The 23,211-nt window shown below is 45.8% G+C and overlaps 1 protein-coding gene across 2 annotated transcripts in view; it reads left to right on the forward strand.

Moving 5' to 3' along the window:
- IL17RD (interleukin 17 receptor D) overlaps window positions 1-23,211 on the forward strand; it is a 68,578-nt gene that overhangs the window by 25,488 nt on the left and 19,879 nt on the right. For both annotated transcript variants that reach the window (XM_061396605.1, XM_061396606.1), the window contains exons 2-3: window positions 14,786-14,843; window positions 19,581-19,706. In XM_061396605.1, the coding sequence (XP_061252589.1) occupies window positions 14,786-14,843; window positions 19,581-19,706 (184 nt within the window). The remainder of the gene's footprint in view (window positions 1-14,785; window positions 14,844-19,580; window positions 19,707-23,211) is intronic.

The raw sequence follows: 23,211 nt of genomic DNA on the forward strand, positions 1-23,211 counted from the left end.
TTGGGTCGGTCACTCCAGCTTGCCAGTGTTCGTTCTGGCTGGTGAGGGAGGCTCCTCCTCATCCCTGGGGACTCAGGGCCATTTCCCGAGTGTTCACCATGTGACCACATGCTTCTCTGTCTGCCTCTGCTTGGAAGGGTCTTCTCCCCACGCCCACCCTCTCCCACCCCTCCCCACCCCCGAAAGTGCGACATGCTGCAGGGTCTGGCCAGAGACCTGCCTCCTCTGTGAAAACACTTCTCTGGTGGCTGGTGGGCCTTCCCCTCTTCACTTCCCTGTCTCTGGGCTTCTGTTACTTGGAGCTCAGTTATATAACTGAGCACATTCATTCCATAAATACAACATTACTGCCTCTAATTTTGTGTCTTTTAGCTTTGTTTTCCAAGACAGATGGTAAACTCCTGGAGGAGCATTGTTCTCCATCACTCAAAAGACCCTCCCACTGTAAAGTGTATCTCTAGCCCTCAAGGCATCTGCTGATAAATTCTGGGGCACCAGCTAAGTTTTTGAGGCAAGATCCTTTTTCCTCCTTCATGCTACATGTCTGTTGTGATTTTAATCACAAAATGGAGTATACAGTTTTTATTGGCGAATTATTTTATCTCCTCAGCTTGCTCTGGAGAATCTGCCCACAGTGGCCTTCCCCCAGCCCCCCGGGCTCTGAAGCGTTGGCGCTCTGAGGTTTCCGAGCCTCTGTAAAGTGATTACCGTGCAGGATAAAGCTGTTGTCAGCCGCTTCCTGGATTTGTCCATTTCCCTTTTAATTTTACACAGTTCTGTTATTCACATGAGACCAGCCAACTAATCATAAAATCCCCTAAATTTGTGTAATTTTCTTTTAAACACACAGTGTAAATCATAGTAATTTGGTTACCCTACAGAGCAACATTTAAGGTACCCACATCAACAGGCAGCCTACCGAAATATTAACCTGTGTGTGTTGCCTTCTCGATGAATCTGCCTTGTTGCCTTTTCCATATACACAGCTGCGTTCAGAGCAGGTGAAAGGGCCCGCTACTTTTTAATAGTGATGGCTAATTAGAGCCCACTCCAGTACTCTTGCCTGGAGAATCCCATGGCTGGAGGAGCCTGGTAGGCTGCAGTCCATGGGGTCACTAAGAAGTCGGGCACAACTGAGCGACTTCACTTTCACTTTTTATTTCATGCATTGGAGAAGGAAATGGCAACCCACTCCAGTGTTCTTGCCTGGAGAATCCCAGGGATGGGAGAGGCTGGTGGGCTGCCGTCTATGGGGTCACACATTGTCGGACACGACTGAAGCAACTTAGCAGCAGAACGCTTAGAAATTTGCCAGTGGCCTTAATTCTCACCTCATTAGGATCTTTTTGCTATTTTACCCACATGGCTCTCCCAATAGGAACTACATCAGCTAGTAGAGCTACATTAGCTGCTGCTGCTGCTGCTAAGTCGCTTCAGTTGTGTCCGACTTTTCGCGGCCCCTTGGACTGCAGCCTACCAGGCTCCTCCGTCCATGGGATTTTCCAGGCAAGAGTACTGGAGTGGGGTGCCATTGCCTTCTCCGCTACATTAGCTAGTAGACATTTATCATAATAAATGGTGTGTGTATTAGGATCCTACTTAAGTTAGAGTCCTTGTGACACATGCGACAGAGATCATTTAAAAGAGTTTCCAAAGAGATGCGGAGGGGAGGAATTTTAGGGACACTTTTCTTTTTATTGAGATATACACATATATTGACCTACAGCATTGTGTAAGTTTAAGGGATAACATTGTGTATATTTAGGTTGATTGGATACATCTATATTGTAGTATGATTTACAATAGCTTTAGCTGACACCTCTATCATATTACATAAATTATCAGTCCTTTTTTTGTAATTATGATGTTTAAGATCTAGTCTCTTAGCAATTTTGAAGTGTTTGAGTTTTTCCAAAAGATGGAAAACCCAAATAAACTTTTTGGCCAACCCAATATACAGTACAATAGTATTGACTAGAGAAGATGTTCACATTCTTGCCTTGAACTTATTATATTTACAAAAGTAATAAAGCCCCTTTCAAAGAAAAGCCCACTATTTTCCCAGAAACTTGAAAACCCACGCCTAGGGTTCTCTATTTGAGAACCACCGAGTATTGCGCCCCTCGTGGACAGTTGGGGAAGCAGCCGATAGGACTTGGTTCCTGGTCCCACCCGGCCTGGGGAGGAGGGGACTTCCTCAGTGTCCCCGCTTCCTCGGTGCTCCTATGGCTGACGTGGCTCCATGTCCCACAGAGCCTGACAGCTTGGCCTCACGTCCACCCAGCTGCTCATTCTCAGCTTGAAATCATGTTAGCCAGAACCTTCGGACCTCCCTTTTTTATTTGCTTAAAAATACCTAATCACTGCTTCTTTTTTTTTTCTGGTAAGTGTCTGTTTCATCCTAACTTAATGATAAAACCCACTTCATGATAAAAAGCCACTGCAGGCTTCTAATCTAGTTCCACCATGTTGCTTTGATTCTGGAAGCACTTCTCCACAGAACGCTGATGAAGGGGCTAAGGTGCATTGCGTTCTTTCTGTTGGCGGGTCAAGGAGGAAGGTTGTGTGTGCCATTTGCGTGCTTCACTCCACCTTGGGGGAGTAGGGATCCACCACCAGCACCACTCCGTCAGTGCTGTGCTATTTGCCTTGTCCGCCTCACACGTATTGGCTAATTTACCTCTATACCAATCTGTGCCAAGAGTCCCTGGGGAGGTGAGGCAGGGAACTCTAATTCCTGGGAACTCTGCATGCTCTCCTTCACTGACAAGGAATATTTATCTAAATCTGAAATCAACTGAGACATTGATACTTATTTTTTACCTTATGCTTTGCCCTCCTTCTCAGAATGACATTCTGGCCATTCAAGGAAATTAAAACAAAGTTGAATAGTTTTTGGCAAACACAATTGTTTCCTGGCCTAAATCACACAATGATTTAATTGGTATGTCATTGTGTGTGTGTTTGCATGGGAGTATTTTAATGGGAATTCCATGTGGTATCAATGGAAAACTAGGAAAGAGAGCCTTCTGGATTTATTGCTTATAGTTTAAGGGCAGACTACTGGCTTCCATCCAAGAAGTAGGGAGACTTCAAGTTGCAGGGATCATTAGTGTTTGAATATATCCTTCCGCTCACCTACTATTTAGAAATTGGTTTGGCAAAAGGTAAAAACCAGAACCAAAGGCGAACTGATTTACTCTTTGAAACTTGTAGAGTTCATCAGAATCAACTTGTGGGGGTCTTGGCATCTTGGTGGTGACAGTCTCCTTTCTCTGCTTTTACCGATCTCTAACTTTTGAATCTTGAATAAGTTTTGGTATGTCTGGAGTAAGAAGTCTAAATTGTAGATTATTCTTCATTTTGGGAAACTGGGGTTTGAGATTATCCTCCCTAGTGGTTCTTCGGCAAATATTTGAGAATGTGTCCCAGACCTAACCTAATTTTGTGTGTTGACAACAGATACCAAAGATAGGAAGAAGCAGTTGAGCAGGAGTGGGAAACTCAGCCATTCTCTCCTTCTTCTGGACACTATGAGTGTGTTCCTTCCTATTCAGCCAAAGGTGGGCGGGGTGGGGGGAGGAATAAGAATTCACATAGTATTTTATGTTTTAAAAAAAAACTTGTACTCAGTAAAAAAGATTTGACTGCAAACGGGACTTGTCACCTGTGATCTTAAAAGTGATAGAGGCTCTTCGTGGGTTCAGGTGGTTAACAGCAGAAATGGTTGCTTTTACGTTCCCACTTTAAGTTCATGAGTCCCAGAGTCTTAGACAAAGCCTTCAGTTACTCAGTTGGAACAAATACTGGCTACAAAGGATAACAGCTGAGGCATTAATCTGGAGTTTTACTTAAAACTGAGATCTTACATTTAACCACCTCCCTCCCTCATTTGAATTTTGTTTTTTTTAATTGCCAGAGTTTCCCCCTGGGTCCCTAAACCGCTCCCCCTGTAGACCTGGTGTTAAGCTATCAATAAGGCAGGCAGGTGAGAGCCTGGGTGGCTTTCAGGAATCCTCCTGAAGAACTCACATGCATACACGTGGACCACAGCTCTCCCCAAATCCTCAGACATCTGTGTCCCCAAATAAAAAGCTGGAACACTCTGTTGGGAAGGATAAGGGTCAGTGAGAGGTTTTTAGTGGTTTGAAGCTATCAAACAACTCAGACTCCCCCCTCCTATCCATTTTTCTGATATGATTAGTGTTTGAAAGCCTCAGGATGTTACTCAAACCTTCAGCACATCCTTGTATCTTGAGACCATCTTGCACTTCAGCCTATGAGCATGCTTGAGTGGGACACCTGTGCTGAGGCAGGCTGCAGGCTGGGGGTCGGACAGTCCCTGTCTTATGTTGTCTGAGCACTGTCATCTTTATCCGTTTTCAGCCTCCTTAATGCAGGGCTGCTGCTAAGTCGCTTCAGTCGTGTCTGACTCTGTGCAACCCCATAGACGGCAGCCCACCAGGCTTCCTCATCCCTGGGATTCTCCAGGCAAGAACACTGGAGTGGGTTGCCATTTCCTTCTTCAATGCAGGAAAGTGAAAAGTAAAAGTGAAGACGCTCAGTCGTGTCCAACTCTTAGCGACCCCATAGACTGCAGCCTACCAGGCTCCCCAGTCCATGGGACTTTCCAGGCAAGAGTACTGGAGTGGGGTGCCATTGCTTTCTCCGTAATGCAGAGCAAGTAACAGGTACTCAGCAAATTCGAGTGGCCCGCCTGTAGGGAAACAACTCTAGGAAATCGACATGGAGACTTCATACTGTTCTCAGGAACTAAGATTTCCCCCAGTTGGGAGAACCAAGACTGTTGAGAATTGCCCCGGGAGTGTTTGGTGGGCTGGAGGAGCAACTGGGGTGGGGGGCGGAGGAGAAGCTTGTTCACATGCTTGTTAACATTTGAGGGTCTTTGACAAAGGAAGTCTAATGCCCTGCCCCGGTCAGCCGGCGATTGCCCCCTGGGAGGCCCCCGTTGTGCACAGGAAGTCAGACACTAATGATGTTAGCAAGGGGACAAAGGCGCCCGGCCCGGGAAGGGCCTAATTGCTGTGTCCGGCTCCCAGGAGGCCAGCCTCAAGCTGGTGGGGGCTGGGCAGGATGCGCTAAGTGTTAACACCTGGAGCCACACTGCTGACTTCCTGGTGCTTTTTTTTCTGTGTGACTGGGTTCAGGCACACGCACGAGAGAGCACACACACATACACACGCAGGCATGCACACACACACACTCCGGCTGCATCTCAGGGACACTTTGGGATGTGGTATCTAACAGACTAGATGAAAGTGTTGTATCGGGAGGTCACAGGGCTGAGAACCAGGAAGCCTGAGTCCCCTCAACCCACCCGTGGGGCTTGGCGACTATTGTTTCACCTCTGGGTGGGCTGACTCTCTTCCTCTCCTCCGTGAAATCTGAGAAAGGCCAGACCTTGCAAAGAGGCAGATACATATTAGGAAGGTCACTGGAGTTTTGGCTCAGGGCATTCTAGTCAGTACAGATGGAAGAGTGCTCCCAGGGAGAAGAGAGATGAGGGTCTTTACCCCTGTTCTGAGCCTGTTGTGGCCCTAGGGAGGCAGATGAGGGACGATGGGAAGCACCTTCCAGCACCTATGGGGTGTGTGTATATCTGAGCCCACACCCGGAGGGGTCAGTTGTATGTGGGGGTTGCTTCCCAGAGAAGGAGGAAGCCAAGATGCACCCCCTCATTTCTAAGTGGAGTCTCTGAATTCTTTGTGTGTAAACATGACTCTGGAAAGTGCTCAGTGGTCTCTCCAGAGCTCTGGGAATGTCCCAGAATTGTTTCTGGGGGGGAAGGTTTCCCCCAGGAATGTTTCTGGGGGAAGTGGGGTGAGGAGTGTTTCTCACAGGCTTCTCCTAGGGGCTCTAGAAACTCTTTCCCCTTAACAGCACAGGGGTTATCAGCAATTAAGAGAGAAGACCTCCTGCTATGGCAGGAGCGCTGCTGGGATGGCCTTAGTGGCTCATTTCCGGCAACCGGCCAAGCAGCCCTGGATCCTGAGCCTGGTCCCTCCCTAAAGCAGGTGATGGGAGGTGGCCCGGAGCACAGGGGACTGCCTTGGATTTTTGCAGCCAGAGACAGGAAAGTTTAAAAAGGATGCTTGATGGCTGCGAAGGAGGGAAAGCCGCAAGTAACTTATGAAAAGGGGTATAATGTTGACTTGCTGCTTCCCGCTGTTATTTTAAGTTTTTTCTGTCCAAGACCACCATGTGGACAGAAATAATAGGCCGACAAAAGGGGTCGCCTTGCTTTATAGAGCAGCCTGTGATGTTTCAATTAGCACTAAAACCTGAGAAGGCAGCCTTCCATAATTTCCGAAGATGTGAAATCCACCTTGAGGAAGCACATGTGTGGGGCATCCAGGGGACCGGCCTCGCCGGAGGAGGCTGGGTCCCCATGGCAACGCCACGGTTCCCCATTTCTGCAGGCATCTGTGCTGTAAAAACAGAATTCCAGATGTGATACAGCATTTGGAGGCTCCGTCCCCCGGCCTTGGAAACTGTATTTGAAGTCAGCACAATTCAGTCCTCGCTCTCTGTGTGGTCCTAAGGCTTTTTATTAGTAGTTTTGTTTTGATCCGAACATTTCCTCTGAGCTTAGGCATAACAATCATGTTTATAGCTTTAATTTTTTCCTCTGCTGTCTAATCACTATTTTGCCCTCGCAGAAAGAAACTTTTCTTGGGTTTCTGGAGTGAAGTCTTTGTAATCGCCTTTCCGAGTGAAGTGAGAGCGAGCCTGTAGCCGACTGGCCGGGTGTGTGCTCGGGTGGCTGGTGTTTGCTTCCCCCTCGTACCTGGTATTTACAGAAAACCAGGTCATGTGTGTCCATGCGTTGCCCATGTGTGCTTTTGAAACTGCAGATATGTTGACAGTTACCTTAAGGATGCTGGCACTTTAACATGCGGTTCTCATTTGCGTGGATGGGAGTGGTGTGTGCAAGTGGAGGGGAGAGGCCTGGCTCTTCGTCCAGAGGCATGTTTTATAGCTTGCTTTTAACATTCGGGGAATTGGAAAAATGGAACAATCCTGTCTATTTGCGAGTATCAGCCACGAGAGAACACACCGCCCAGATTCTTAACAGACTCATTGGAAAAAGTACTTGGGGTTTTGCTTTGTGAAAACCAGGGCGGCTGCAGAGTTTTGTTTTGTTTTTAAACAAGAGGAAAAAAGTCAGCGTGCACGTGTGTGTGTGTGTGTGTGTGTATTGATATCTGGGCTTTTACTGTATTTGCATGTTCCAGGGGCAAGGTAAAGAGAAAATTATGAAGTCTGTAGCAAGGAAGGTTATATTAAAATGTATTAGATCCCATTTAGGCCACCACCATGTAGAAAAGTTGCTGTCATACTGCAATACATAAATGTATGAAGTCAACACTTTGTACACTTTAAACTTACACAGCATTATATGTCAATGATATCGCAAAAAAAAAAAAAAAGATAAAAAAATTTCTGAGAAATAATGCATACCTTCCCACACTTCTGTCTTTAGTGAATGGATTTCTTTTTCGAGGACGGGCATGGAGGCAGGGCGAAAGAGTGAAAAGACGCTCAGATGAAAACTAGAGCTTTCAGTTTGATAAGCAGGACACATGGTAACTTGGCATAGGTTGGCTCCATGTTAGAGCTCAGAAACAATTGTCCCTTCAGCTTTCCTTCGGGGAGCGTGAAATTAGGAACATGTGTGCAATGATTAGCAACATGTCAGAGATGAATCATGATTACGGCTTTGGTCTGGTGCACAGGCGATGCTGTGGAGAAGTTATTTCCTACCTCCTCCAGCAAATCTCTCTAATTAGCTTAAGATCTCCGGGTCTTTTTGGGCCGACGTGGTAATTGCTGGTGGGAACCCACCAGCACTACCCCCACAGAGCTTGTGTGTTCCCCACTAGACAGCTGGCTGGCACCCCGCGTGTCTGAAGTTGGTCGCTTCTAGATGGGGAGTGGGAGAGAACAGTTCCTGGGAATGTGGCGTGAATATCTTGGATAGATAGAGCCGGGCCCAAGCTGGCTTTGTGATTTATTCTCCTTATGTTTGGGGTTTGCCAGCATTCTCCTCGGCTTACATCACCTGGGGCTTCTCTGCCTTTGCTGTTTTTTGTTTTTTGTTTAAACTAAAGGTTTGAACTGAAGTAAGTGGGATCTGTCTTCATTTATGAAACCCTCTGAACCTGCATGAACTACATTGACCTCATGTTCTGCCTCTTGCCTCTTGTTCTGCCTCTTGCCCCAGTGATGTCCATTGGTCACAGGCAGAAACGTCATTCCCCTTGTGCATTTTAAGCTTCACAAAGCTGTCTGCTATCTTTTTAACCTCATTGACATGCTTGTAAACTCAAGGTGAAGGAAATGTTATGTACAATAGAATGTTTGAGTTGCCCATAATTTTAAGTAGTTACTTGGTTGGTGTGCCTTAAAAAAAAAAAAAAAATCTTTTCAGGGACTTCCCTGGCAGTCCAGTGGTTAAGACTTCACACTCCCAAGGTTCAATCCCTGGTCAGGGAACTAAGATCCTGCATGCTGTACATCGCGCCCCCCAAAAAAAAACATTCTTTCAGTTCTCCCTGACAAATGCTCTTATTCAAACTTTCCCCCAGTCTCAGTTCACTGAAACTTCAGTGGCTTTCTGAAAGTTCTTTCACCACAGTTGATTTGAAGGCAGTCTCATGTAGGCCTTACTGTTTGGCCTGTCTTCCGTTGGAAAGGGGGCACTATAATCAGCATGGTCCTTTTAAAAATGCGTTTTTCCACAGTGGCACTTACGCTGTTCTGGAGCTGGAATGGGAATGTTGCTCTGGAAAGTTGGTGTTTTCAAAAGGCCTAGAGTCCCCCAGGTCCCCCAGGAAACTGGCCGGCTGTCGGCCCCTGGTGGCAATGCTGGCTGCTCTATATGGGATCCCACCCCATGGCTGAATTTTGTTCCAGGCCTTTGCCTTTTTTTTGCCATCTGGGTGGAGCATGGTGTAGGTTTTTGCCTTTTGAATTTTATTCCTTTCGAGCACTTAAGGGTGTTCCTTCCCCTCCCGCTTCCAGAGTAAAAGCTATTTTCTCCATTCTCTTTGCGTTTGCTGCTTCTTGCTCTGCTTAGCATAGAGGGATCACAGCCCAGCTAGGGTGCCCCGGCTTTACTCCTTAGCTCTCATCGGAACAAATTAAAAGCTGCCGTTAGTGCAGCAAGTGGGGGTGGTTAATTAACTAAGAATGTGACACCCTGAGGTCACAGCGCTGGCTTTTTTAAGTAATAGGCAACAAGCAAGTATTCTTAATTTTCAGCACATTAAATATCAAAACGTGTGTAGTAGGTAAAAGCTCAGAATTGTTTCCTGAAGAAATAGCTTCCAAAGCTGTTGACCAGCTTTGTGAGTGGCCTTCTCTGTGTTCTCTAACGGTGGACCCTGACTGTAAGCCCTTAAGGCTCCTCTGTCACACCAAGCTAGAACTTCCTGGGTTCCTGGTATATAACTGGCTCAATTGTACATGCATTCATTATGACAGAAAGCTAATAATTGTCAGGGGCAAGGGCTGACCGTGACCTCGGCCCTGGACTGTGGGGGCCGACCTAGTCACTTTGCCTTGAGTTTCCCCCGATTTGAGCAATTTGCAGGAACGGAGTCTCTGGGTCGCCCAGTTCCCACCACAAGCAACAGCAGAACACAGTCCTCAGTCTGCTGGTTGGTGCCTTCTTCCACCTTGCTCTGACCTGCACGGCTGCCGCTTCTCCCACTGTGCCCCCAAGGTCTGGCTGCTGGAAACGTCATACCTGGAAATGCCACTTCCTGTGGGCATCCCCTGCCTACTTCATGTGTCCCCTCATAGCATACCTCTCACTGTGTTTATTAGGGCAGGAGTCTTCTCAGGAATCATGACACAACCATTGCTGAGAAAGGTTGAGAAGCTTGCCCAAGGTCACACAGCTGGAAAGTGAGGAGATCTGCACACAGCTCTGGCAGTCCCAGAGCCCATTCTCTTAACCACTCTTCTACTCCAGATGAGCCCCAGCATCACCACGAAGAAGCGTCTGTGTAGGATGGCAAAATCTACAGTCGCGGTGCTCGTGGATCAGCGTTCCACGTCTGCCTGAAGCGGGGGTGGGAGAGGGCGCAGTGAGAGTGATCGGTCAGCCGGAGGGGAGAATGACAGCACAACTCTGTGTGTGTGTGTGTGTGTGTGTGTGTGTGTGTGTGGCTTTGAGATGCAATTCATCTACGTGGCAGTTGAAATTATGTAAGTAATTAGCTTTCAATTGCTGCTGTAATAAAAAGTTACCACTGTACAACAGTGTAACCCAGCCATACTCCAATATGAAAAAGGAAATGACAACCCACTCCAGCATTCTTGCCTGGAAAATTCCATAGATAGAGAAGCCTGGTGGGCTACAGTCCATGGGATTGCATTCGGACATGCCTGAGCATGCACGTATGTTCACACATGCATACTCCAGTAAAAATTAATTTTAAAAAGTTACCACCAACTTAGTGACTTGAAATACCACAAACTTACTATTGTATAGCTCTTGACATCAGAACTCCAAAATGAATCTTCTGGGGCTGAAATCAAGGTGTCGGTGGCCTCTATGTGGAGGCTCTAGGGGGAGAATCCATTCCTTGCCTTTTCCAGCATCTAGTGGCTGAACTAACTGCATTCTTCAGCTGATTAACCCCTTCTTCCTCCATCTTCCAAACCAGTAGTATAAGGTCTTTAAATCGTCTTGAAACCATCTCTCTGCCTCTTTGCCTTCTATGTCCATTGTCATGTCTCCTCCGACTGACCATCCCATTTCCCTCTCCTAAGGACCTTTGTGATTATTATTAGGCCCACCTGGATAATTGAGACTACTTTCCCCTACATTTCAAGATCCTGAAACTTATTTGTATTGCCCCTTTGTTGCTCAGATGGTAAAGTGTCTGCCTGCAACCCGGGAGACCCGGGTTCAATCCCTGGGTCGGGAAGATCCCCTGGAGAAGGAAATGGCAACCCACTCCAGTACTCATGCCTGGAAAATTCCATGGGTGGAGAAGCCAGGTGGGCTACAGTTCATGGGGTCGCAAAGAGTCGGACACGACTGAGCGACTTCACTTTCACTTTGTTATGTAAAGTAACATATTCATGGATTCTGGAGCTTGTATGCAGACATGTTGCAGGGGTGGTGGTTTTTCTGTCTGCCACCAACTGTAAAGAAAACCAGTGCTCTGTGGGTCAGCCTGGGCACACTGCTTCTCAGGTGGGTCCTAGGACTCTGGAGCAGCTGAACATTACTTGGGTGTGAGCTGCGGACAGCCTGGTAGAGTGTCTGTTTGAGGCACGTGCTGAGAAGCTGTGTACTTGAAGACATCCCAGCGTGAAAAGTCTTTACAGCGCACACAGGAGCCCGTGTCTCTTGGTTGCACGATCAGCCTTGGTTGATCACATGGTCTTTTGGTCTCTGATCTTCTGTGGAATTAGGATGACCACCTTGCCTCTGCATTCAGAGAAGTGCTATGCTGGTCAAATTGTGGGGATGGATCACTGTGCTCCCATCAAGTGAAGTGCACAGGCAGGGACTTCCCTGGTGGTCTGGTGGCCAAGTCTCCGAGCTCCCAATGCTAGCAGGCCTGGGTTCGATCCCTGGTCAGGAACTATATCCCATGTGCCACAACTAAAAGATCCTACATGCTGCAGCTAAGACCCAGAACCTGCCAAGTAAACAAGTAATTAAATAAGTATATTAAAAAAAAAAGTGTGTAGGCAAGCTGATGTGTTAGGAACACAGTGTGAGAGGGACTAGGCTAAGGTGAGAAGCTCACAGAGGAGCAGGCCCCGGGTGAAGAGAAGGGCCTTTAGGGAACATGTGTGTCCCCTGAACGTATACTGAGCAGTCGTGTAGGCCCAGGACAAGGTGGGAGGTGGGGAGGGGAGTGATTGACAGGGTAGGCAGGGGCCACGTCAGGAATGGTCTAAGTGGGGCAGGGAGCCATCGGTGGGCTTGGAGCAGAATGAGGGCAGATTTGCACGTCAGGAGGTCACCTTGGTGACCAGAGGCCATGCCCTACCCCCTGCCACCTGCCCCAGGTCAGGACCCAGGACTGGTTCTTGGCCGAGTGCTGTTTGGGGCTTGGATGAAGGTGGAATGCTCAGTTGGTGGTGAACATGCTACAGGCAAGCCTCATTGCCCTTTGAGGCCAGGTCCCTAGGCCTGCCTCTGAGCAGCTTCGCCTACATCACAGAGCCCTTATTTACAGTGATTTTGGTTCCTGTGTGCGGAATATAGCCCCTCTCACTCTCTTGGTCTCTTTTCCATAGTGCATTCATGGCAAGTGCCCAATGAATATCTGTTAAAAACATGTTGCAATAGAAATATAGGGAGAACAAGAGCAAAATGAAAAGTTGATGTGATTGGTCATCAGAGTCCTACACGCCTCAGGGCATGCTATTAAATGGAATGCATTTCCTTTTTGAAAAATGCTTCCTCTGCATGGCTTCTTGTGGCCCTCCTCAAACTCCCATCTCAGAGGAAAGAATTGTCTTTTAATCAAAAGACAATCTGAGGGGACTCAGACCCAGTGGAGTGAAGTGGTTTGCCCTTGGTCCCAGCTAGAGGATGAAGGATTACCGTACTTTCATTGGCCCCTGGATTACATTTTTTTCTTTCCCTCTCCTGAGACTCCCCTTTCCTCTCCATTCTAGCCCAGTTATTCTTCCCTCTTTTAAACTTCTGGTACGCAGTGTTCTTACCCTGGGTTTATCCTTTCTGACGTACTGTTTGTGACATTTCATACTCTGAATGCTTATTTATGGCCCTGTTACCATAGTTACATAGACCTTGTATGCCTTCTATAGTGAGAGTTCTTGGAGGGTCAAGGTGTGATTTGAGATTTGTCTGTATGTGCTATGTGTGATTTGCATTCTTTGAATGAATGAACCACTTTGCTCTCAAGGGTAGGGATAATGTACCACTGTACCTCGCATAATGTTTGACACGCATAGATGTGTGTCAGTCGCTCATTCATGTCTGACTCTTTGCGACCCCATGGACTATATAGCCCACCAGGCTCCTCTGTCCATGGGATTCTCCAGGCAAGAATACTGGAGTGGGTTGCCATTCCCTTCTCCAGGGGATCTTCCCAACCCAGGGATCGAATCCTGGCATCCTGCATTGCAGGCAGATTCTTTACCATCTGAGGCACCAGGGAATCCAAGTGAATTTTGGTCCTGGGGTTTTGTATGGGAGGCGAAGGGTATGGCTTGGGTGTCTTGGGGGTCCTAAGACTTAGGGGTCATGGAGGTACTGTATCCTCTCCTTCCTGGTCTCCTTCTGGTTGTGGTGCTCTGGTTGTGGCCATCTGTAGCTTGGGCATCCTCCAGTTGCAGACTGTGGGCCTATCCCTAAGCAGTAATAGAGGCATTTAAGGTTTGAGTAAGGTATTAACACTTTGCAAAGTGTTTGAACTCAGGTGAGGAATTCTGGAACCTTGTATATACGTGGAAGGGAGGATGGAAGGAGGACAGCTGGAGAAGGAAGGTGAACCAGGAAGAAGGGGAGGGGAACCCCAACTGATTGTGGAGCTAATGCACCATGATGATTTAGATTTTCTGTTAACCATTTCTTCCTCACTTTAATTAGAACGAGGTGTGTCCATCCCTTTCTGCACAGCTGTGCGTTCCCAAGGTTTGTGTTTATCTGAGCCCAGGGATACAGTTTCAGTGGGTGTGCCTGGCCTCAGGATAAGCCGAGTGAACATGCCTGTACCATATGGATGTGCTGGGACTGTGGCCTGAGACCCCGGGCTCCGTCAGAAGGCTTCCGCACATTGCGTCTCAGTGTAACAACTGCCCATTAAATACCAGACTGCCAGCATATGGTTTTCCCCAGCATCCTCCTTGTCGGGTGGAAATTGTAGCTGTGTGGTTAGAATATTTTCCCATCAGTTAGCATCTAAGAATTAACATTTTGTATGGGGGGAAGAATCCTGCAATTCATGCTGAATGGTGCACTTGCTGATGGTTACAGAAACAGTTAAACCAGAGTCTTAGCTGATCTTTCCCATGGTGGATAAGTGGTGGGTCAGGAAAAGGCGGGGCCACCAGGAGGATGCCGGGGGCTCCCGTGTGGATGCTGTAATTAAAGTGGGAAGTCTGGCGGAGCTGTTAGCCCTGCTATTAGGAGTGCAGATGGCTAGCGGCCACATCACTGAGAGTCAGAGGTAGACCTTTTAAAGTCCTTTCTTTTTCTTTTATGACCCACCGTCTATGCTCCAAGCATAGGTATGGAGGCAGTGAAGAATTTTCTCATTAAAAGTAACAGCTTATTCCCACACTCATTCCCGCTCTTGGAATGAAAAACCTGTTTCCTCGAACTTTAGGAATTGCCTATCTGTCGTGGCTTAATAGGGCTTTTGGACAAGAGTGTCTGGTAGGCAAATTTTATAACCAATCAGTGCTCAAAGTGGATCCAACTGGAAGGGCTCCAGCTGGCAGCTCATGGTCTCTCTCTCTCCCAATTTTACTGTTAATGAATTATTATTTAACCCCCAAACACAGAGCAGACTGCTGCTATTGTTTCAGGGGAAGTGAGTACCCCTGATCCCCGTGGCCTGGCAGTTAGGAACCTCCTGGGCTGGAGGGAGTTGGGTGGGGGGGGACCGGGGGCGGGGGGCCATGAAGAGCGTGGATGTTGCTTGGTGACTGGCATGACCCTGGGTCTCTGCGATCATGTGTGCATTGTGACTCCATGGGGATCTGGGCTGGAAAAGCAAATTGGCTTCACTCTTCCTCATGTTCTCCTGTTTTCCCGCAGGGAGTGGGGCTGGCCAGCAGAAACAGCGGGCTGTACAACATCACCTTCAGATATGACAGTAAGTAAACGACTTGACCGCTGAAGAACAGAGCCCCTTCAGTGATCTAAAGCTTGCATGGTCGTGCTTAATCGGGGACCCTGCAGGTCCTCGAGTTGGGGGGTTTCCTGAACTTGCTCAGGTTTATCAACAGAGCCGAAGCACCTCAGACTCATGTAAGCCACCCAAGTATTTCAGAGCTTGAACAGGTCGGTTGTCCCCCAGAGTGCTGAGAGAAGCTGTGTGGGGAGACCTCCCCTGCTTTCTTCAGGAGATAGCCGTATCCTTAGGAACAACCCAGATGCCCTTGGGCCCAGCAGGGGTCACATGAGCAAAGCACCCCAAGCACAGGATGCTTGAGAGTGATGGGGACGGTGGTAAACTGGACAGCCCGTGTCTAGTCCTAGAGGAGCACTCAGGAGCACTCTGTTCCAGCTCAGTCAGATGTGGTTTCCAAGAGGAGTGGGGAATTTGAATTTTTTTAGTTTGAGCATTCTCGCGGGGGAGGCATGCTGTGTGGCATTCAGGGACCTTAGTTCCCCGACCAAGGATTAAACCTATGCCCCCTGCATTGGGAGTACAAAGTCTTAACCACTGGACCACCAAGGGAAGTCCCAGCACAGATTTAAAAATATATATATTGTATATTACCATATGTAAAATAGATGACCAGTGCAAGTTCGATGCATGAAGCAGAGCACTCAAAGCCGGTGCTCTGGAACAACCCAAGAGGGATGGGGTGGGGAGGGAGGTGAGAGGAGGGTTTCAGGATACGGGGGACACATGTACACCCAGGGTTGATTCATGTCAATACATGGCAAAAACCACCACAGTACTGTAATTATCCTCCAATTAAAATAAATTAATTAATTTTAAAAATATATTGGCGTTTACTTAAAAGTTTTCACAAACACAGAGTGGGCCGAGTTAATCTGTGTCTCAGATGGGCCTGGGCGTCTCCAGTCAGCCATCTCTGATGGGGGCCTGAGTTCTCACCCTGTCCCCCACCTCATCAGCCGTGAACGATGGCCAACGACTCCACTGTTCGAAACCTCGGTTTTCTCATCATGTGAAGTAATGATTAACTTCCTCAGCACCATTTTGAGACTTAAGTGAGGTAATGCTTGTAACTGCTCATCTCGGGATCTGGCCTTCAGTGTGCCCTCAGTGACTGATACCTGTTACTATCAGAAGTCATTCCAACTGGAGCTGGAACCCAAGCACCTTTTTGGGCCCTTCTGTCAAGGAATTGTGACTTTTTCTGACCAAATTGTTTCCTGAGGGCAGGTTGGTTTTTTTTTTTTTTCTGATGAAGCATGTAGAACCCCCTCTGAGCATCTGCTTTCATGCCCTAGAAGGTAATTATATAGAATTATGAGCAATTTTAGCCTTACGAGCCATAATTTATAGGTAAGAATGTTGACAGGAAGGAGATTGATTCATATTAGTGACTCCTGATGTTTGATTCGTCTCTTGGGGAGAATCACGAGTAAGGGCTGGAGGTCACACTGGGCCTTTGGAATCAACACGGCTAAAGCAGGGTTTTTGAGGTCATGTGTGCAAACTAACAATTTTAAATACAAGTACGGATGTCAAGTTCATGCCCACAGTTGCTGACATGGGTGCTTTCACTGATGAGGACTTAACATGGGAAACTTAGATACTTCACGTCCATGAGGCGTGCATGTTCTGGGTAAATGTTATGATGGTAAGAAAAGATTTGCAAGTCCGTGAGACTTGATTCAGCTAAGTAAAGACACGTGTAAGGGATCTTTCTTTAGATTAGAAAGTTAATTTCTAATAATATGTTCTTGGTCCTGTGAGATCTTGTATTACGTTCAAAGTTCAAAACTTTCCGGTCAGCTGCAAACAACTATTTGCATCTCTAGTTTAATGTGGGGTTTTGTGAAAGAGGATCCATACCTATAAAACTTAAAAGTGCCTTAGTGTTTCCTTCATGGGACTAGATGCGTGGCACCCATGTCAGTGTCTGTCTCTTGGTCATTATTTTCTTTCTGATTCTTTGGCATTTAATTAGAATTTAATTCACAACTCAACTCCTGAGACATCTGAAGCTAGGTTGCATTTTGGCCAAATGTCATTTGGGCATAATTATTTTGTAACCAGAATCCAAAATGTTAGAGTTGCTAATAATTGGATCCAGGCTGTGCAAAAAAAACTTAGTTATTGTTTTCCATTGAAAAAGATAATTTATTTCTCCCACAAGGAAGTTCCTGTTACTGCTCTGTTGACTGGTTACTAGTTCTGTTTGAAATAGCTAAGAACCAATTACCAAGTTTTCACCAAAAGTATTAAAGTACAGAAATGTTACTTTTCTATTCCTTTTCCATTTAATGTTACGAAGAAAGAAAACGTCTTGCCTTTAAAATCTTGCTCTCAGATCTTGCCTCCTTTCACATTGGATTTCTTGTTTCTCCTTCAGGCTCTGAGGGGGTAATGCCTGAATAGATAATAATACATTTTTTTAATTCATAGACTTTATATTTGCATAATTGTATTTGCAGAAACCCAGAGAATGCCAATTTTGACATTAGAAATGAAAAAAAGAGTAAAGAAAAAACATGACTTACTTTTGTCCATGAATCTTTTCCTAAAGCTGTTTGAAGTCAAAGGTTTCTTTCATTATGTACTGTGCTGTGCTAAGTTGCTTCAGTTGTGTCCGACTCTTTGGGACCTGTAGCCTGGCAGACTTCTCTGTCCATGGGACTCTCCAGGCAAGAATACTGGAGTGGTTTGCCGTGCCCTTCTCCAGGGGATCTTCCTGACCCAGGGATCAAACTTGTGTCTCTCATGTCTCCTGCATTGGCAGGCGAGTTCTTTACAAGTGCCACCTGGAAGGCCCCTTCTTTCATTATATATCTCAATAAATGAAAATATCTGAACTTTATACATATGGTGGGATTTTGTCTTCTTCTTTTTTTTTTTTTTACTGGGAAGCTGGTCTCAGCCAGGATTTCTGCAGGTTAATACCTCTGACTCAGAACTTATGTTTCAGTCCAGCTTTGTGCTGGAGATAGAATGGCAAGAGCCTTTTGTGTGAGCCCTCAGAGGTGGTGTTGTGTCCTGGCCCTGGGCTGGTCACTGGTGACACTGCAAGCCCACCCAGTCGATCACTGTAGCTACAGTTTCCTTGTTTGTTCAATGTGTGTGTTAAACCAGATGTTTCAACATTTCTTCCCCCTACTTTAAAGTTCTCGTCTATCTAGAGAACACATGTAGAACACTTTGAGAGTGAGTTTTCATCAGAAGTAGAATTTGGTTTTATTAATCATTAACATCTTTTCAAAAGTAATACTGAAATGTAGAGGTGATTGTTTCTGAAGCAGATGGAGTTTGCAGAAGGGAGTGTGCCTTCTGTAGGAGTTAGGCAAAAAAGCAGAACACAGGGCAGAGTGGAAGATGGAGTTTCAAAGAGGAGGGGCACGCTTTCAGTACGTGTGTGTTGCACCCTTAGAAGAAGCTTTAGAAGAATATCATGTGCACGTTAAAAGGCTTGCAAAAGTATCCATTAGATGTTAGCAGTTACTTCTGTGTGGTGGGAGGTTATGGATGACTTTTATGTTTTTCTTATGTTCTTTTGCGACTTTCAGATACCTTGTGAATGTTTTTCGTCATAAAAAATGGGAAATGTGTGGTGTAGTTTATGGGGAGTGGGGATGGGAATGCCACAAACTCACCAAGCTTCTTAGAAAATACCTCTGAATGCTTCACCCCCAAAGCCCCCTGACTTCCGAGAGGGTAATGAGTAGGTTTGAAATCTGATGGAAGACCTTTTGCATCAGATACTAAAGAAAGTCTTCAAGCTTAATCACTGAAAAGAAATAACGATAAAGCAACGTAATTCTGATGTCTGTAGTGAAGGCTGGCGGCTCTCCCTGCACGCGTGGCTGAAACAGCCTGCAGCCATCCTCTGAGGTCCCCACCTGGTCTGGCTGGATGCTTCTGGCAGCTTTTTTAGGATCGTGCAGACTTTGAAAGTGTACTTAGCAACACCAGGTGGCACAGCTGCTGCTCTGGCGGGTGGCAGTGAGTCATGTCCTCAGACAAAATCAAAGAATCAGTGGTTTTCGTTTTTTCAAGCACCATGGGAGAGTTTGGATTCAGTGGGTGTTGTGGGTGTCTTTGATGAGGTAGTGTTGGGAACAAAAGTTGTACCTTTGTCACGCTGGTTAACATCCAAGGTGCTCTGCTTATCACTGAATCTCTTGGTCCCTTTGGCAGGTCCTAATTGGATTCTTTAACAGCCTGGCTGTGAATGACGCCCCCTCGAGTTCACATCCTCCTAAGAGTTCCTCTTCCGCAGTCACCTTGCCCTCTAGGCTTCTTCTGAAAAAGAATAAACCCCAGATTACTGGGTCATTGTTTGGTTTCAGATCACTCTGTAACATTGGAAAAAATTTTGAACTAACCTGAGTTATTACTGATTTAGGTAAACTGTCAGAGTAGTAAAAAAGTGAATGTCTGATACAGCAAACTCCAGACCTTACATAATCCTCCAACCACTTTAACTCAAAAGCGAGGGGGTGATAGTGTTATACATAAACCCTACTGCAGCATCTTAACAGTTTTCCACACAGCTAACCTTTGATGTCATCTGTGGGCTTTGAGGCACACATCTTTAAACAGAGTAGATTTGGCTAACTCCGAGCATGCTCTGTATAATTTGAGAAGATGAACTTGGAAAAAGAAAGAAACAAATGTTTAAATCTAACTGTCCTGGTTCTCCCAACCCTCTAGACTGCACCACTTACTTGAATCCAGTGGGGAAGCACATGATCGCTGACGCCCAGAACATCACCATCAGTCAGTATGCCTGCCACGACCAAGTGGCTGTCACCATTCTTTGGTCCCCCGGGGCCCTCGGTAAGTGGTCCAAGTGGAGTCTACGATGGTGGGTGGTACCCAGTACAGAGGTCCTAAGTGCAGTGGCCTCCTGGGGCCAAGTAGGTCTTGACACAAGTGTAGCTTAGGTGTGCCTCTGCACAGACACTACTTGATTGTAACTCTTGCTGCTTCATGCTGTGCTTCATGGCTCATCTTTTGTTCCCTTGGCTGTTATCGAGAGACATGTAGGTTTGTAAAATAATAGTGTGTGAATGGTAAATGTCACTGAGGTCTTTGCTTGTGTGTCTCAGCAGGAGTGGGGGGATGAGTGGCCTAGCCAAGAATGTAATGGATTCAGGATCCAGCATTTCTGTGGCCACATCGAGATGCACCAGCCTAGCCTTGGCACATTTTGTGAGTTGTCAGGACAACCCCAGTTTTCAGGAGAAATCACGGAATCAACAATTTTTAAATGTTGGAAATGAACTGAATTTATATTTAAATTGTATGGACTGAAAAAAAAGCCAAACAAACAGAAAAAAAAAAAAAAAACAAACCAACAAACCTACATTATCTGGCCAGATTCAGGTTACGGCTGAATCTGCTTGTCCTCTTTAATGAATTGATGATGCCCAGGATAGGATGAGGTAGTTGAGTGTGGGACATGGAGAGGGCTCATTTGTTCAGATGGGCCTGGGTTTGAACCCAGGATGAGCTACCCAGGTACACTTGTAGTAAAGAATCTTGTGGGAGATGCAAGAGACACAGGTTCAGTCCCTGGGTCAGGAAGATTCCCGTGGATAAGGAAATGGCAACCCACTCCAGTATTCTTGCCTGGAAAGATCCCATGTGAAAAAGAGCCTGGCAATCTACAGTCCATGGGGTTGCCAAGAGTCAGACACAACAGTGTGTACTCACACACACACAACCTTTAGAAGAAACATTTAAACCTATCTGAGCCTCAGCTTCCCCATCTGAGGCATATGACTTTCTCCTCATTTAAGAGTTAGAAACAGAGTGGATACATATATATGTATAACTGATTCACTTTGCTATTCAGCAGAAGCTAATACAACATTATAAATCAACCTAGACTGAGCAACTTCACTTCACTCACTTCATACTTTCTCATTGGAGAAGGAAATGGCAACCCACTCCAGTTTTTTTGCCTGGAGAATCCCATGGACAGAGGAGCCTGGCGGGCCATGGTCCATGGGGTCACAGAGAGTTGGACACGACTGAAGTGACTGAGCACGCATAATCAAAAAAAAATTGCAAAAACAAAAGATTATTGAGTGGAAATGTACAATGGGATAACTACTTTGGGAAACCTTTTTGTATTCTCCTGAACAGTTACATGTGTATTACCACATGATGCAGCCATTTGACTACTATTTACCCAAGAGAAAGGAAAGCATATATCCACACAAACATTCACAGCAGCTTTATTTTCAGTTGTCCAAAACTAGAAACATCCTGAACGTCCAGTGCATAAACTGATACACCAGCTGTGGTGCGTTCACACAATGGAACAGCACCCAGCAATGAAGGAATGAAATCGTGATATACTTAACAATGTGGATGAATTTCAAAATAGTTTTTCTGAGTGAAATCAGCAAGACAAAAAAAAAAAGCGTTGAGCATTGACACATTCAATAAAATACAAACAAAGCTGTAGTGGCAAAAAGCAGGTTCCTAATTGCCTGGGAACAGAAGTGAGAGGGAGTATAAAGAGACATGAGGAAGAATTGGGAGGTGATGGGTAAGTTCTTGGTTTTAATGACAGTTTCATGGGTATACACATAAGTCAAAGTATATGAAAATGTTCTCTGTAAAATGAAACTAATTGTATGCCAATTATGCCTCAATAAACCTGTTAAAAAGTAGAAAAAGAATTAAGGACAACATACACACAGAGTACATTTCTAAAGAGAACTCTTAAAAACAGTGTCTGTTGTTATCATCATCAGATCCCGGTCCTCAGGTTTCCTAGGATATTGCTACCCAATCTTAGAATTTAAAAAAAAGTCTGACCAAGGAAAAAAAGTAAGATAAAGTCTAAATTTCTTAATCTAAATGGGGTAAATCTCAAAGGAACCAGATTCAGAAAAGGTGAGCACAGAGACAGGGAGAATGGATCAGACCTGTGGGCCTGACTCACTTCTCTGTGTAAATACCACTGGGTCTGAATGCAACAGGTTTTCCAAAAATAACATTATCTTAACATTTAAAAGGAAAAACATCCTCTGTGGATAAAAGAGAAGTGGTCATTCCAACATAAGGCTAAAAATGGTTAAAGGGTTGGCCTGACACATTGCAGGCTCCCTCTTTAGAATGAAAGTAAGAGATGTGAGGAGAACTGACATGCGGAACCGTGAGGGCAGAAAGATGAGCTTTTTCTGCATGACAGTGTGTGGGTGGGGATGGCTGGATAGATTCTAGCAATTTCTATGAGGTTCTATTAAGGAGACTCCTTGGGAGATAGACTCACTGGAAAAGACTCTGATGCTGGGAGGGATTGGGGGCAGGAGGAGAAGGGGACGACAGAGGATGAGATGGCTGGATGGCATCACTGACTCGATGGACGTGAGTCTGAGTGAACTCCGGGAGTTGGTGACGGACAGGGAGGCCTGGCGTGCTGCGATTCATGGGGTCGCAGAGAGTCAGACACGACTGAGCGACTGAACTGAACTGAACTGAACTGGGAGATAGAAAAACACATGCGTTAAGAGCACTCTGGGTTTGATCCCACCTGGGCCATTTCATCCCTGTGTGACTCTGGGCAAGTCATCTAGTGTCTGTACACCTCTGTTTCCTCACCTATAAAGTGGGGACAATACCTTCCGCTTGTGGTTGTGAGAAGGATTCAATCAGTTAAATGACAAGGAGTAAATAAGTCCCTTTATTTTACTGCCCTATAAAATTATAAACATGATCTAACTATGAGATGTTATAATATTTTGATAAACCAGTTACTATAAGATTTACATTTACTCCCAGACTTGGAATAGTGGTTTTCCAGGCAAGTCTTTTTAAATATAAGAACTGGAATCACCCACTCCCACCTCCAACTGATGAATTTGTCTGTAATTGTGAGAGGTACAGTCTTACAGTCATATCAATCACCTGGCTTTTGTTTAAACAGTTCTGGCAACAATGCATGAATTAAATCTTAGTATAAATAATAAGGATTTGTTCAAAAATATTTGGAGGGGAGGAATGGGAGGATTTCAAAAGACAAATTCTTGTGAGATCTACTGAATATTGCTGGTCAGAAACCTTGGATCTGGTCAGCATGTGTGAATCTCTGGCTGTGGATCCACCAGCCCTCACTCCCGCAGGAAGCTTTGTACTCAAAATACTACAACACGGCAGGGTCCAGACTTGTGCCCTCTGTGCTCCAACCTCTTAAGTCGTGAAGCTCTAATTGTAACTCCTTTGCCCTTCCCACCATAAATATGTGCTCTTCATCAAATAATTACAGGATTGGAGAACCTATTCGAAAGAGAAAAAGATTTCCTTGGCCTTTGCCATTGATAATTTT

This window comes from Bos javanicus, chromosome 22 (genome assembly GCF_032452875.1).
Source record: "Bos javanicus breed banteng chromosome 22, ARS-OSU_banteng_1.0, whole genome shotgun sequence".
In the NCBI taxonomy this organism is placed as follows: Eukaryota; Metazoa; Chordata; class Mammalia; order Artiodactyla; family Bovidae; genus Bos; species Bos javanicus.